Source organism: Gopherus evgoodei, chromosome 3 (assembly GCF_007399415.2).
Source record: "Gopherus evgoodei ecotype Sinaloan lineage chromosome 3, rGopEvg1_v1.p, whole genome shotgun sequence".
Classification (NCBI taxonomy): Eukaryota; Metazoa; Chordata; order Testudines; family Testudinidae; genus Gopherus; species Gopherus evgoodei.
The window spans coordinates 146,954,783-146,972,351 of record NC_044324.1 but is presented as its reverse complement, the minus strand read 5'-3'; the positions used below and the strand labels follow the sequence as shown (position 1 = coordinate 146,972,351).

The window sequence follows — 17,569 nt, the reverse complement described above, 5'->3', positions numbered from 1 at the left end:
ATAGCCTTCTTTCAAAACTCATGATCATATGCCAGGCTGTCATGCAGGTTGCTCTCTCCAAGATCTGCCAATATCTGGTCCACATACTGAGCCTTTGGTCTCCCCATTGGGCATCTCCAGCCACAATCATTGCAAGAGCAATCCTACCAACAGAACTCTCTGATCTCTGCTGGACATGCCTATACCAACATAGTCTAGCTCCACCCCCACCCCACAGCTGGTCTTCAGTTGGAGCAACTTGCATTAGGTTCCTTACACGCTCTTTTTGTTTCCTATCATGGAGTGTCCTTAATGTTCTTTTAATGTATTTTTATGTATTATAGGAATTAGATGCACAATTCCTATTATACACTAAAAATATATTAAAAGAACATTAAGGTTAAAAAGGCAAATTGTCAAAAGTTAGGAAATCCCTGAATTAAAGTTGCCTGTACAACCTAAATTTAATTCACTTGCACATATGAATTATGGTACTTTTTAAATGACATGAGCATACACCATATTTTCCACAGGACCCTTTCACATACAGTGCATAAGATGGGTAGTGCTCACTTAGTAAGCAAGCTACTTAATATTTTGTTTTCTCCTAATTGTTTAATGTATGATTCCATGTCTTATTTACTATAACTATTCAAACTCCTGCTCTGAAGACATGAATTTCCTCATAGGCTTTTCTATGGTACTCATTACTATAGTATCAAAGTGATTCAAAAATAGTAATTAAATTTATTTTTACAATACCCCTGTATGACAAGGGGCTTGTAGTCTCCCAGCTGTACTGATGGGGAACTGAGGCCCCAAAGCCCAAATTCACACAGGTACTTAGGTGTCGAAAAAGTCATTGAGCCAGAGAGGGAGACAGAGAGAAAGCCTCTGCAACTGAGGAGCCACATGTGGCTCTTTTACAGTTAAAATGTGACTCACAGAGCCCCTCACGCTCTCCCAAGCCCTCCCCCACGCCCATTCTCCACTTACCAAACTGGAGGAGAGGAGCATAGGCAACGACTCCATGGGTGTTCCAGAAAAATAAAATTAGTGCGTGCTTAGCCTCCCCCTGCTCCACTTGTACTCAGCCCATGTCTTCTTAGCGAGCCAGGCCCTGTCTCCTGCCTGGCTCCCAGTTTCTTTGCTAGCCAGTCTCAGACTCCCTCCATCCCAACTACTAGTTCCAGTTTCCCACTTCCCACTGTCCTGCCAGCCTCCAGTGCCCGTTCCTGCTCTCCCCTTCACTCCGCAGCCTTCCTGTCCCAAGGTCCAGCTTTTATCCTCTTTGCATTTGAATCAGGCAGCTTCCTCCTCCACGTCGTCTGGGCCCAGCACAAGGATCAGAGAATAGGAGAGTCTCCCTGCTCTCAGTTCCAGAACCAAGATGTGGACCTGACCTGTTCATTATCAAGCCAAAGATGCAATTGCATGGAAAGTCCTGCTCAGTCCCAGGCAGTGAAAAGAAAGGCCACACCCACCAAGTTTCAAGTCCCTGCTCCAGTGCACAGGGGCAATAGAGCTTTTCAAATAGAAAGCCCACCAGAATTTTTTTATGAGGAAAACATATTATTCTCTAGCCTTGTTCTCAGAAATAGCTGACATTTTCAAAAACAGAATTCAGCCTGAGGCAGATACCCCATATGGAAAATTTCAACCTAACCAGTTAAAGTTTAACAAAGTTATAAGCAGCTGCAAATAGGGTCTTATAGTGTGAAGTGTTGGGTAACCTTAATAGATGGTGGTACCTGCCCCTACTATAATCACTTCTTCTTAATAGTGTCATTTTTACTCTATATAGTCCTCTCCGTGTAGAACTTTTCCATTACTCTAATCATCCTTGTCAACTTAATTTACATTGGATTTCATCTGTCACAGTGTTACCCAACTGCGTAAGCTAGTTAGGGCTTTCTTCAGTTCTTCATAATCTTTCCTAGTCATGACAAACTCTGTCATCTGCAAATTTTGCTACTTAACTTTTAATCTTTTTCTTCAGAACATTAATGTTAATCATCTGCATGTTAATGGTGCTAGTAGACATCAATGGGGCTTCAGTTTCCCCAAATGTAAAGGTGGGGGGAGGGGAATCTACATCACACAGATGTTAGACTTTATTCATGGTAAGGAATTTGGAGATCTTTGTTTGAAACATGCTTTTTAAAGTATGATTCATTTTTGAAAGGATTTATTTTTGTTGTTGGTTTTTTTTGCTTTCACAGCAAGACACTGGCTACTGATAAATTTATTTTACAAGCAGCTAGTTTCACCTTTCATTCTACTGCAATATATTTATTGTTTTGAAGAAAGATCAAATAAATATCTGATGAACAAAAAGTGATACACAAAATTAAATTAACCCGGCAAGAAAAGATACTTTACCATAAGTGAACATGAGCAGAAATATAGCTTTTTATGCTGGCTAGAACAAAAACCTCCTTCTCTTGTGGCTGAATTAAGTTACATTTGTCCTTTACGTTGTGTTCCCTGAAATAAACCCAATTATACTATAATACACGTCATTTGCTCTCCTTTATCCTATAATATTTCTTCTACTCCTCTGTATTTATGATTCACCTAAATGAGGCCTGCTAACCTAGTACCTTAGAGTCATATATTAAATGCCCCCCAAAACAAGTGTAACCAAAGAATACACAGTGTAACTGACTTACTACTTGCCAGTATCTTTTTATATGAATGTGTGAGAGAGAAAGATCAGTATGTACTATATAGGTGATGTCTGTCCATCACAGATATTCATAAAAGTGATTCAGGACAGGAGTATTTTCTTTGACAGAAATATTAGCTATGTCTGTCACAACAACACGATGCATTCTCTTCTCACTCTGGTCTGCAAGGAGTAGCACTGGCCCTGGTCACTTTTTCTTATTTTGGTAAAACAGTAGTGTCTAGACTGAGGCACCAATCATAATCCTATTGTCCTAGGATATGTAGAGTGCAACCAGAATGGGAGAGTCCGTGCTCTGAAGCAGGCTTATTTCAATACTTCTGGTATCCCCACCTGTTGAACAGAACCTAGTTCTGACAACTTGGGAGGGAGGCTAGGAGGAGTGTGTGTGTGTGGGCATGAAAGTCTGTCATGGATTTGCTATTCTTATCAGAAAAATTGAAGAGAATCCTCCACAGCAGGATGTGGTCAGGTTTGGGTTTGCAAGTGACTTCTAAATTAGATCAGCTGCATTGGTTGAGATCTGGCAAATGCAGTAATCATGGAGAGGGAAGGATAGGTCCATGTATATTCTTTATGCCTGGGGCTAGTTGACTTTGGGGTGGGTTTCCTCATGACCAGCACTCCTGCCTTATATTTCAGGTTTTTTAGTTTATTAAAGAATCACAGTTACTAGTGTAAATGTAGGAGGGCTTCTGGGGGCTTGGGTACCACTTGTAAAGAGCAAGTAGTGTACATGTATACACACCCACACCCACATATATGTATTTATATATTTTGTACAAGATCATTGGCTAATGATGAGATAAGTTAGAATGATGTTGCAAAATCTCTGTCATGGTATATTAAGATGACCTTATACAACTACTCAGGAGTCCACACAGTATCTGCTTAGTATCTTCTGAAAGAGACATACTTAGAGTGAACTTGAAGTACATTTGATAGATTTCCATATCTTCCCAGTCTTCATTACACAAATATTTTTATCTCAGTTTCTCATTGTCCTCAATTATGTGACTCCAGGGATATGTTTGTTATAGTTAAAAAACAAACAATAAAATTTTGTAGAATTTAATTTAATGTTTCCTGTCAAGTGATCTTTCTTGCTAAATTTCCTAGTGAAATTTTCAAGCAACAAATAAGTAACAAATTATCTCTGGAACTGACAACAGTTCCCCTTTCCCAAATATAAGAAATTGAGTTATTATAATTAAATTTTTGCAACACTCTGGAAGATAGTGTTTTATACGTTAACACAAAATTATCTCTTCTTGAAAAGCTTAAAGAAAGTATAGCAGTCACTAAAAGTTGAAACTTGCAGATTCTACAAACAGCTACTAACACCAGAAATTAAGCTTCTTAAATAAGGACCTACCCCATAGCATTCAAGTATCTAGAGGCTGAAAGGGGGCTTGGTAGGTTATGCAGTGTATATATGGACATAGAATATGCTCCAGCTAATTATCAGGAAGTGTCACATGCATTTATTTTACAGTTATTGCACTTGGTTTCCAGAAATTTACTGAAAAGAAAATTTGTACCTTTTTTTTAGTGTTATAATAATTAACACGTATATAGCACTGATTTACAATCAAGTTTAAGATCTGCTTGGAGATTAAGATAGATTCTGCTCTGATCCCAATGTATCAATCTCCTGGATGGTGGTGAAGACCGCACAAGCATCATCATAAGACACCTCTGCAGAAGCCAAGCAAAATCTGTCCCTAGTGGTCCATGGAATACCAGCATCATTACTAGGGCCCTACCAAATTCATGACCATGAAAACTGCAACACGGGCCACAAAATTGGGTCCCCCCCATAGGAATCTGATCTTGTGTGCTTTTATCCTATACTATGTAGATTTCACGGGGGAGACCAGCGTTTCTCAAATTGGGGGTCCTAACCCAAAAGGGAGTTGAAAGGGGGTCACAAGGCTGGGGGTCACGATATTGCCACCCTTACTTCTGCACTGCCTTCAGAGCTGGGTGGCCAGAGAACAGCAAATGTTGGATGGGCACCCAGCTCAAGTGGCTTTATTTCTGGACAGCAAGATCTGATTTCAGCCTTACTTTATTTAAATCCCACACAGACATTTCTGCCTAAGGTACACAATTCTCAATAAGGATGATGGACTTCTTACAATAGCTGGACAAGCCTTACACCTGATCTGGAATTCTTTGCGCACTAAATCTGCAGCTAAAGTCCATGGCATTTTTCATGTGTAAGGAATCCATAATCAGGCCCTCTTTTTTTGAAGATGATGTATTGCTGATGTTTTTCTTACCCGTATCAGAAGTGGGGACACTGAAATGCTAACTACATTTCATAACCAACTGCAATACGACATGTGTCACCATAGCAAAGCCTTGCCTAATCCAGTCTCAGTCAGGCCCTCTCTCCTTTTTGGGGGCCCCAGTGATGGTACATAGACTTGCATTTCATTCAAGTCTAGTCCCTTCTTGAGGTTCTGGTTTATTAAAATAGATCAGTGTCATCTCAGATCAAACTCATCTTTCCCAGACTCAACAGTCTTTTAGGTCCTTGTTGGGCTCAGTAGTTCCTTCCCAACACCCAGGCACTGCTGCCTAGTATTTCTTAAGCCTCCATTTTAGAATGGATGCCTCTCATGGCAAATCAGCTCTTAACAAGCCTTTCCAACTCCCTGATATAGCGAATCCCTCCCCAGGTCCTCAGTGACCCTGGATCTCCTGCACAAGCCTTCCCATTCTTTGCGTTGCTCAGATACTCTGCCCAGGCACTCTGGAGAGTTGCCAGTAACCTTCACTCTTCCCAGAAGACTCAAACTCTCACTGACTGATCATAGGCTTGCCTTCTATTGCTTGTCAGGCCTGATTCCTAATCATATGTTCTCATAATGTACCTCTGGACTGAGAGATAAATTAAACACAAGTGCTCCTTCAAAAGGCCAGCTTGCCCTGTGATTGCCACTTATAACTAAAAAAATTATGGCTAGACAGAAAGTTTGCCAATAGAACAAAACATTGTAACAATACTAAGATTAAGATTAAAAGAAAAAAACTTAATACTGGAATTAAAAACAATCCCTTCTAGTGTTCTGTTGTGGCCATTCTGAAACCAGAATAGAGAAGCGAATCTTATTTTTTCCTCAGCGTAGTACACCAAGTACATGCTCCCTTCCGCCATGTGCTACAGCTCTGGATCCCTCTTGGATTCACCTCAATGTTACTCCTGCTATTGTTGGCCCAGACCTATCCTTACTGGGGGCAGAATGATAAGTCACAGGAACACAACAACTGAGTTCTTCAAATATTGTTGTGGGTATATTGCATTCACTACAGTTCCATTGTAACATCTCTGTACAGCCTTTGCAATTGCACAGTTTTTTGTTTTTTGGGGAGAGAGGGAGGATGCTGTTGACAGCTCCTGCTTTTTTGGTGCATAACTGCAGTACGTGCTTGCACTTCTGGTGCATATTTTCTCCATGGATTTGCTTGCTATTAGTGGCAGTATTTGCAAATTCCAGAACGAGTGATCCCTGTCTTTAAGTATGTATTTGCTTATTCCAATATTACATGCAGATCTCAAACATACTACTCAGTGTGCTGCTGTTGCAGTTAGTCCTTAGAACAAATGCTCAGTGACACCATATGCTCTGAAACATGCATGGGAATGTTGCTGGATTTCATATCCCAACTATCATTTTTTAGGCTCAGTGCCTGACATTTTCTGGGACTGACTACAGCATATTACTTTGGAGCTTGCTTTCTCCCGGACATTCTCAGAGCTTCCAGAAGGTCTGTTTCTCTCCTGCTAGCTTTCTTGAGTGACAGATTTGCTATTAATCCCTTCCTCTGTTTTGTTTCTGTATGTTACTCCAGTACTACAGCCACTCTTCCCTTGTCATTCTTCCTCAATTAGAAGCAGTTTTCAGGATATGGTCCATGCAAAGGATGTGTGAAATCCTAAGCTACGTGACTGTAAGCTAAATGAACTACACCATATACACAAAATTAATCATACTACTGTGATTTATTTGTAGATAGTTATTTGCTACTCAGAGTTGTTACTGTATTTCCCTCATCACTCATGAATGCAAGGATGCCTAATTTCCATATTCATCTAGTACCTCTGATTAATATCACATCTTCAATTTTAAATCTGAACTAGTGGACATTTTTGCTCAAGCCACATAGAATAGTGTCATCTTTTAAAAAGAATTAAACATGCCTGATTCTGTATTTTAATATTACCGAGTATTTTGATTCGATACAGTGGTGTTTATATGCCACTACGATGCTCTACAGTAACACAGCCCTGCATTTGGATGGGAGCCTTAACTTTTCTTAAGGCATGATTTAATTCGGTTTCTAATCTGTGATTATTTTGTTACAGTGATAGTAAGAATGCATGTGCCCTCAGCCATCTTTAATCATAATTCCTCAAGTCCTACAGTCAGCTCACTAATTTAGGGCTTCTTCTTAAGAGTTGCTGGACTCTCACAACTGATTGACTCCAATGGAAGTTGCAAGTGCTCAGCATTCCTCGGGATGAGGCCCTTTCTGTACTGGAGAATAAGACTAAAGCTACACAAAAAGGAAGTCATCATGTTAGTACTGTGGAAGAAATGGTATATATCCCCAGTTGATCAAAAAAGTCTAGATTGGATTACTTACCCCTTCTGCTTTCTCTTCAGTGTTAGCCAGCATTTCCTGAAGAGCTCGCACTGACAAGGATTGTTCCAGCACAAACGTACAAATGGAGAGATCCGGTGGAACATTCTAATTGAAGAAAGAATACAAGTTTACATTAATGATGTGGTTGCCACCAGCCAAAATTTGCTATAAAATTGCTTCCTTTTTTCAATCTTAATGTCTCATTGAATCCGAACGGATCTACTTGGAAAGCACAAACACAGGAAACAGAGTGATTACTGCATATTTCTAAAACAGGTGTGTATACACAGATCTATTTTATCTTAAGAAAGGTTTATATATTGTACAGTATTCCACACAAACAGAGCTACACTGAGACATTAAGGTTGCAAAGTTAAACTCTCAACAATCAGGAAACAACAAAGCCAAGGTTGCCCCCTCTGTTCCTGATCCACAGAGGATATGGGTCTGTTTCAGGCTCACTCTATAGAGACTCAGGCATTTAGCTCTAGAAGTCCTTGGTTAAATACTCAATATATCAGCCAAGATGGTCGCAACCAAACCTACATACTTTACCTTTCCTCCCTAGTGTGCATGCACTATGATGCAATCTTTAATATCACAAGCTGGACAGATAAAACAGATCATTGGAATCTACAATATAGGCAGATACAAGTCCAAATGCAGTTTTGCAGGTTTCAGAGTGTTATTGCTTTGCACATCTTCACCAATAGTGGCTACTTTATTTACTGCTTATGGTAATGCTGTTTTTTTTCCTTTAAACATATTTGCTCATAAAAAAAAATACCCTACACGTAAATTAGGTTCTTTATCTACTATCTTGACTACTGCAACCTCTTTCTCTCTGGCCTCTCTGAAATCCCTACCTCACTCAACTCGGGTTTGCTTTTCTCACAAGCATGGCTGTGCTTTCTTCTAAGCGACCCTTTACGTATGGAACATTATCTATTAGCATTACCGTAGCACTTAGGAGATCATGGGCAGGATCCCATTGTGCTAGGCACTCACCCCAAACTACCTTGTAAAGCCACTATCTTCTTTCAAATCCCTCCCTTCAGATCCACTTCTACTAGGATTCCTAGGAGGAACTTCCAACTGTCTTCATAACACTGTAATGCCCTCAGCACAAGGACTCTGCTTTCACGCTGTGTTTGTCCAGCACCTAGCATGAGGAGGCTCCAATGCTGACTGGGATCTCTTGACAGGGCTATATGAATAATTAAAATAAGAAATACACTTATTAATTATTAGATAACTATTAATAGAGAGATTGGGAAACTCAATTTTTCAGTGAAAAGCAGGAACATATTTTTCACAAAACATTCATGGGAAAATATTCCTATTTTTGGACCTACTCTAGTTGGTTAATTAAGAATAATATAGGAAAGAGAAAACACGAGTTTTGGGCTCATGTATTCCATATAGATACCATTTGGGTAAATAGGATCAATACAGGATGTAATTAACTAACTCTAATACTCTAATAAGCTTTCAAAATATTGCAAATATGCACTTAAAAGGCAGACCAACACATCTTCTCTATTTCCATTTTAAAAAACCATTCAGGAACATTTGCAAATACGCAGTAGGCTTGGCATAAGAGATTCAGGACTAAGATAGTGAGAATCTGACTTAACTAGAAACTTGTAGACACGTGTGGGTGATGTCCCATTGCAAAATAAATATATATATTATCAGTCTATGCTAGATTAAAATGGCCAGAGTAAAAGTCATCAAATACCTGTCATTTCCGGTTTGTGTCCATGACCCTGATCCCATAAATTGGGGAATAAGAGCCCATATGTAAAGCCCTGGACCATCCTGTAAACTTTCCCAAATAACGAGAATCTGCCACAGGGAGAGAACATCCTGTCTGAGGGCATCTATACTACAGCATAACATCAACGTTGCTGCACCGAAACAGCTGTGCCACTGTAGTGCATTTTCACCAGAAGCGCTATGCCAATGGGAGAGAGGTCAGCATAACTACTGTCAGCATAACTACTCCACCTCGGCGAGAAGTGTGACATAGTGCCAGTGAGGACAGCTCAAAACTTGTGTCACTTCGGGGGGTAGGCGGCAGGCTTTTTCACACCCCTGAGGGACGTAAGTTAGATCAACTTAAGCGGTAGTGTAGACCTGCACTGAATGCGTTACATCTGTATTGCTGTTGTTCAGCTGAAACAGAGTGACAGTGGCCCATACAACTCTGATAACCTCAACCTTTGTTGCCAGGGAATGATTAATATAAACAGAAGGTGAACAAGCGACATATATTTATAATTATGTGACTAGATACATGCAACACCATGAGTGCAGGGGACTCGACTAGATGACTTCTCAAGGTCCCTCCCAGTCCTTTGATTCTATGTACACTGTTTTTAAAAACTAAGCATGTTTATATCCACACCCCATTTTACTCTGGATGTATTTTATCTCCTAATCTGAGAAGGCACCAGTCCTTTTTATAAACTCCTGATTAGATAATGAGGTTTATCTTTCCTTAATTGTATCAGATTCAGGAAGTAATCCAGCTGCTCTCTTTTTATTCCACCCACTCACTCTCATGGACCAGGGAATTTAATTGTCAGTTTCCAATTTTGCTAGGGAGCAGCAGTTCAGATGGAATCCACAAAGGGCTTAGGTGCTGCTATGCATCTCCGGCCTCATGACTGTTCCACTGTGTATAAATACTTAAATAGTTTATCTGGCCAGAGAGAGACAGAAGGCATGTGTGAGAATGACTCTGTAGTCCAGAGGTTGGCACACCACTGGGCTGAAAGCTACAAGGCAAGCATCATCCCAACCTTCACCTCCAGATACATTTTGAACGGGACCCAATTTGGGAGTAGTGCTCAGAGGCTGCCTCCCAGACTGGGCACTGCATGTGACTTAGGCAGCTGAATGCCTGTCTTTCTCCAGTTTGTGAATTGCTCTGGGGCTCAGGCAGGAGATAGGCATTCACACCTAGAGTGGGACAGCAATGCACATACCCCAAGGCCTAACACATAGGTGCCTAAGGTACTTTTACAGTGGAAAGTTAGGTGCCAAGTGAGTTTAGGCATCTAGAAGACCAGGTTGCTGCCACATGGGAGTTTTGTGTATTGTACTGGTGCTGAAGAGGGGAAGTTAGGCATCTAAACTCCAGAATAGGGCACCCAAGTTGCTTTGTGGATAACACTCTTCATTTCTTAGGGCACGTCTAGTAGCCTGAACCTGTCTCTGTGCCACTGTCCAGGTCAGGGTGCATTCTCTTTAGTGATGAAACAGTGATCATCAAGGCTAAGAAAGCATTTCCTGGCACATAACGGACTTGTATGCTTTCTCACAGTCTATTGCTACTAAGCTTATCTAAAAGATATCTAATATAGATAATATAAGTTTTTATTATTGCAAAAAGTTGACATTAAAAAAATCATGTTCACAGGCTAGCATAAAAATGGATCACAAAATTAACTGAAACAGTTTTGTATGAAATAGTAATGCCTAAATTACAAGCTAAGAAAGAATAATTTGATTGCATGTGGGGACTTTTCTTATGTTAATCAATGTACTTCTACTCATACTCCTACACCTTTCCTTCTTGTATCCAGCATTTCTCTTTTCCTTTGTTCCTGCTCTTTTCTTCATACTGTATATTAGTTGTATAATTTAGTTTCAGGAATATTTTACTGAGTATTGTAAATCTATTTTACACCATATACTTTTTGCAGTAAAAGACTATTCACTGAAAATTCAGAGACTTTTTTAAAAAAATAAAACCTTTAAATATAAAAATTAGATGTCTGCAAATTCATTTTCCTTAAGTATCATTCCCTCTATGAAAAAAATGTTAGAGTATCTGTATTACATAATACTTGTTAAGAGCTAATTAAATGTTACTTATTATCCCAAAGCTTAGAGCAATCCTACTCTGTTTTATAACCAATACACATTTCATTACCCTCCAGGATTTTTTTAAAATAAACTAAAAGCAATTTAGCAAGAGACATGATAGATCCCCGATCACTGGCAATTTTTAAATCAAGATTGACTGTTTTGTAAAAGACCTGCTCTAAAAATTATTTTGGGAAAGTTCTATGGCCTGTGTTATACTGGAGGTCAAAGTAGATGATCACAGTTGTCCCTTCTGCCTTGGAATCTATGAATCAAAATATTGCTTGCATTTTAAAGTATTAGCCTTTGCTAAGAAACTCAAAGTTGAGCAAATGACACTTTGTTTTCTTATTTGGAAGTATAAAAATAATTTAAGTAAAAACATGTGATCACCCTGGTCTATGGCATATATTAAAAACACACATTCAGTCAAACTTCCAACATTAAAAAAACATATGTATGAGTTTCATTACCATTCTCCTTACTATGGTTTCTCAATAGATTCCTAGATATTAATATGGCCTATTTCATCATAATATTAGAACACCACACAAAACTTTAATTTGTCCTTACAATGCACCTGTGACAAAACTGCACAGTGAGAGAACTGAGGCACAGAGAGTAAGGGCTCAAAATTAAAAGATGTTATACACTGCTAAGAGGTCCACTTTGTAAACACGTAAAGTTTTCCATTCTAATTTAATCTCATAGAATTGAGTTGCCTGTAACATTCTAATCCCCGCCCACCAAATCTTTCCAGCATGGTCAAATAAAAACTCAAAGTCTATTCCACTGTGCTCAGAAGTCAGCCATTCTGGACCTAATACACTACTTTTTTTACTGCTTACTTTTCACCTATCAACTCTTAAAAATAACTTCCCACTTGTTATCCTCACTTTTTCACATCTACCCGCATGGGAATTGCATTTCCTAGCTGCAGTGTAGCCACACTCATTGCCTTCCATAGGAATTGGTGCTCAACTCACAGGATGAGGCCCTTATTACATAAGAGCCCAATTCACAGCCCACAGAAGCCAGTGGGAGTCTTAACACTGGCTTCAGTGGGCTGTGCATCAGGCACAAAATGAGCAAGTTGAAAGTTATATTAGGAACATTTTGCTACAAAACCTCACTACCCACCAACTCATCCCTGCAGGGAGACACAAAGTTACAAACACCAATAACCAATTGAAAATTTACAACAGCTCAATAGTAATACTGAATTCTTTCTAAGTTCCATGAAGGATAATTGCTACAGACACTGTATCAATTATTATCTTCTGTATTCAAGCTAGAAGTCAAATATCACTCTAAAATCTGCTATAGTAATTGTTGTATTCATATCAATTTCTGTGAAGGTTATTTCACATACATTTGCAGAATTGGATAATGTGCAAATAATGGCCTTTAACATGAAATATGGCTGATGACTTCAAAAGCAGCAAGTAATGTCTTATAATTTGTTTCTATCTGAAGCATTTTTAAAGTACTATTGATTTTCTTTGTTCTGGTTTGATTATGTACAATCTATATTCTAGAAATGTTGTCTGGAAAACTCAATCAGTCATAATCATATGCTAACATGCATATAAAAACTTAAACAAGTAGCTTTTCCAATGATCAGACTACGAATATATTACATTTCAAAAGAAGATGTAGTAGGGGAATGAAAAATAAACTATTCTGGAATAACTTTATTAAACTTTGAGTCATTGATTACAATATGTAAATCTTGAGGTCAGTAATGTTAACCATTTTAAGGGAAATATTACATAACTGTCTTTAATATTTACTACAATAGTTGGGTTTGGTTTTTTTTAAAGAGATAATTACCTACATTCTAGAGCTCTTCGTATAACAACCTCTCTAGGCATTTTATACTATGCTATTGCCACAGTATCTCTGTACTAAAACACTCCATGTTAATATTTATGTAGTAAAATGTGCTTCACTGGCACACCTCCATGGCAGCCTGATAAGCCAGTTAAGCAACCATTCCCTTTATTAGAAGCCTATTGAACTAGGCTTTAGCACTATTGATCATGAATAAAAGACAATGAGTAGATTTTTTCCATATTATTTCAGGAACTCTAACTCTAATTCTGACTCATCACAGAAACAACTCTGGAAGAAAATAGGCACATATTCAGGACCAGCTCTATTTAAAATAATGTCAACAACCACACTAGTCTAGGCTGGCAATGAAAGCCATGGACTCATAGCTGTCCTTAGTATCATTATTCTTCTGGTCATTCAGTAAAAATTAGCCTCACAGATCTATGATCTTTTCATATGAAGGGGGTTATGATCTTCTTGCACAAACAATGCTGACCTTAATGTCTCACGAATATGTGCGTAAAACTGAAGCACCATCATCCTCAGCTGTAAAGATGGTTGCTTCAGGGGGACTAGTGGATATATAAGGCACTCAGATGTTACTATGGAATGGGGAGTCAGTTTCTAGGATCCTGTATACAGGTGCATAGCTCTCTCTGGACTCAAACCTGTTATAAAGCACTCAGATTGTGAGCAGGAACACACAGCTCTGGCTGCTGGAGGAGTCAGTGGAAAATAATATATTAGATATAAATCCAGAAATATAAAATGTTGGAGTGTGTCTCTGCAGGAGAAGGAGCTAAGGGCAGGGTTAGAGGAGTCCTTAGCACAGCAAACTGAGAAAAAGCAAGTTCAAGCAGCAGCAAAGGCTCAAGTTTAAAATTTGTTATTTAAGTTACCCAGGAATGGGGTAAGTTTGGACCTTATCAATGCATATATACTGAATTAGGAGGAGGATGGTCTGACAGGAACCCACTGGGTATAATTAGAAATAAGTAAAATCATGCGGAGGATCCAATGGCTTTACAGATACCACAGATCAGGTTTATTAAATACTCTGCAGTCAGAGGATGTTGATTTAGTAATAGCCTAGTGACTGGATGACCACACAGTTTTCTATGGTGTCTCCTCAGAAATGAAGTACCATAAATCAGATGCCTATTCAGCTCATGCCTAAAAATGCCCTTAGACTGTTTTGTTTCCATTCCTCACTAGCTACCTAGGTGATTACCATCTCTGCTTTCTGTAGCTGTTCTCACTGACTAAGAACACCGTACACTCACAGGTGTCTTGTTGCCATTTGGAGACTAGTTAGAACGCCTATTTTTGAAATCAGTTGTTGCAGTTGTGATGGTCCAATGTCAGGGTCTCGATCAGCCTTCAATTAGCATAATGCTGCTGCATCTCTTTATTTATCTCAAATGTAGTTCCTCTACATCCATAATGGGAAGAAATATCCTGAAGTGTGAGGGCTGTAATTTCAAAGCCCTATCCAGATCTAAATCACCCCGAGGCACATCAGCCTTAAGAAGAAGCATATCTCAGGTTTTAGAAGGATCCATGTTCTCTGCGTCCCATCTCAGACAGTCTTCATAAAGTGTCTGGATTATTTTGACATTAGATTTGTGCTCTACAGACTTCCTATTCATTTCAGATCACTGAAGGAAACTTGTAGAGTTAAGTAGAGAAAAGACAAATAAGTGGATGTTTGAGTCTTTTCTTTGAGCTGACACTACAGCTGTCAACTAAAAGCACCTTTGATTCCCAGTCTTCCACATTTTCTACTGCAGAATCCCCTCCTAAAACATCTGGCACTAGAAAAATTTGACCATTGATGCGTTAGCAAATGGTATACACCGAGTAAAATATAACTGTTCTGGAACAAGCAGTGCAGTATTTTGTCTCAATTCATCACCAGAAATCACTCTTTCATTCCCAGAAAGATAGCATGACAATAAAAAAAGACTGAAATCCTCTCCTTGTCTTAATTCCAGATGGTGAGCATCATCATCTACCTCATGACAAGAACTGAATCAGGATGGGCAGTGAAAACATTCAGTTTGTTCACACTGAAAAATGGTATCTGCACTATAATCAGTGTATACTGCAAAGACGATAATGTATCAAGATACTTTGATCTTGATTTTCTTTCTCCTGATAATTCCCTTTAAAAGTCACATATTGTCTTTTTTTCCAATGGCATGGTCACAGTAGTAAGACATTGTTTTTCCGCACATTTATAGGCAGCTCCTAAGCCTTTACTGTAGTTTTTGTTGTTGTTACTTCCTCATTTCTACTTGGGTCTTGAAAACCTGCACCTTTGGCATGTTCACCTGTTAAAGCCACAGGTAAGGTATATTTTCTTCTGACATTTCTCCCTGTCCTCCCCAATGGTACTGATGTTTTAACACTGGTGAGCCACTGAGACAGAATGATTTCCTTTTGGTGATTGGGTCTCCCAGTTTGTTCTCTGAATTGTTAAAACTCTTAGCAGTAGATAACAGCAACGTGGCTGGGGACTCACATGCCCAACATATTAACCTTTTAGACAAACTTGGGTCAGTCTGCTTGGCAGCCATAATAGCAGTAGGAACTGCCGATGAGGGGAAAATTCAAATGGACAATATCTTGTAGTACATCACCATAAAAACAGTACAAGTGTGTTAATTTTGCGAGTAATTAGGAAAACCCCATGCCAATTAATCAAAAATAGAATCCTGTACAGTGGTTCACAGGCACATATACAAGTTTTCAAACATCTTGTTTAACTATATTCTGATCAAATGGATTCTACTGTATTCTGCGAATCTCACTGAGCAATTCAATTTTTTGTACAAATACAGCTGACTTTGATTTTTAAAAAGTATTAGCTCATTGGTGACTTGCATCTGCCACATAATTTGCAGTCTGTAACATCTGAGAGGTCTGTAGATCCCTGATGCAGGAAATATAAGATCTTGCCTCTGGATACAAAATCACATTGAATGTCTGAGTCCTGTTTCATTTTGTAATGCTTTCAGTAATTTCTTAGACATTCAACACTTGTACCCTGCTTCAGTGTGGGTGTGATGATCATAATGTAACCCTGCTTGTTTTTAACCAAATAAATCAGATCAAAATACCTAAACAATCAACAAAAATTACATTTCTGTCAATGTCAAACCTCATATAGTAAAAGGAAATGCTTAAAAATACTATGATGGCAAGAAATTAGCTGAAAAAATATCCTGAAAAGTATCAGAGGGGTAGTCGTGTTAGTCTGTATCCACAAAAACAGTGAGGAGTCCGGTGGCACCTTAAAAACTAACATTTATTTGGGCATAAGCTTTCGTGAGTAAAACCTGTTTTTTAATTCACAAAAGCTTATGCCCAAAAAAATCTGTCAGTCTTTAAGATGCTGCCAGACTCCTCAATATTCTGAAAGAAGCCAGAAGGATGTTTAAGAGCTGTGTAATATGGCCATAATGCAAATGAGAATAAGGCCATTGCATTTTGCTTCATTTGGACAATATGATTTGAGTGGCCTTTTAGTTGAGTTCTCCTCAAAATTTGACAAACATTAACATTTCATAACATGTGCTTTTCTCAATGGCAAAACAGAAACACTGCATCATTTTGCAGCAAGCTACTAAATGTGCAAATCAGAGTTAAGTACAGACAAGCCAATAAATATGATAATTTAGGAGTCATTGAATTGCTGTGGTGTTTCTTTTTTTTCTTGCCTCATCCTTTTTTTCCTTGTCATCTCAAGTTAGCACACACATTTTATTTATCTGAAAAATCAGTGTGGCAGGAATACAAAAGGCAATAACAAAGTTATCTTTTGTCAAATTTTTAAGTAGGTATTGGCTAGTGAATGTGAAAACAAACTATTTACTCACGCTTTTCCAATGTATAAAAAAAATGGAAAGGGATGAAAAAAACCAACTGATTTTACTGCAGCAAGTGTTTAATCTTTCATGCTTTTTAACTGTTTTTGCTCACTAACGGTTCCAGACAGCCAAAAAGTGCAGCCATGACTATTGGCCCATGAAAACTCCATAGAATTCTCCAGCTTCACAGCTGTGAAAATTAAGGATGATTCCTAGGGGAAAGTCTTGTCTCAGCAGAAGCACTTCATGTCTGACCCAGTCTCTTGATCAGATTGTAAAGATGGAGGTTTTCCATATGACTAATTATTCTTTTATATTATGATTTTTAAAAGCTTTACTAAGTAACTGTTGTTGGCAATTAGAAATAGTGAGTGGAATATATTTTACGTAAAAGAAAATCGAAAGCTTTTGTGCCAACTTTTTTATTTTAAATTCTCAAATGAAACACCCATAACAGCACTTTTCAAATTAGGTTTTGCAATGGAGTGCTCTGTATTTGAGATGTAAGCAAAAAACCAAAAAAATTGGAAAACATATCAATACTTTATTTATTACTGAAATAAATGTAATCACTTTCATTTGGAGAGCAGCACTTCAGAACTTTTAGGAAATTAATTCATCACCATGAAAACAAAATAAATATTTTGTTTGTGCTATATCA

General features: G+C 38.4%; 1 protein-coding gene across 4 annotated transcripts in view; it reads right to left on the bottom strand.

Annotated features, from left to right (window-relative positions):
- The window catches only part of RYR2 (ryanodine receptor 2), a 737,385-nt gene that overhangs the window by 522,925 nt on the left and 196,891 nt on the right, over positions 1 to 17,569 (bottom strand). For all 4 annotated transcript variants that reach the window (XM_030556966.1, XM_030556967.1, XM_030556968.1 and 1 more), the window contains exon 3: positions 7,325 to 7,429. In XM_030556966.1, coding sequence (XP_030412826.1) covers positions 7,325 to 7,429 — 105 coding nt within the window. The remainder of the gene's footprint in view (positions 1 to 7,324; positions 7,430 to 17,569) is intronic.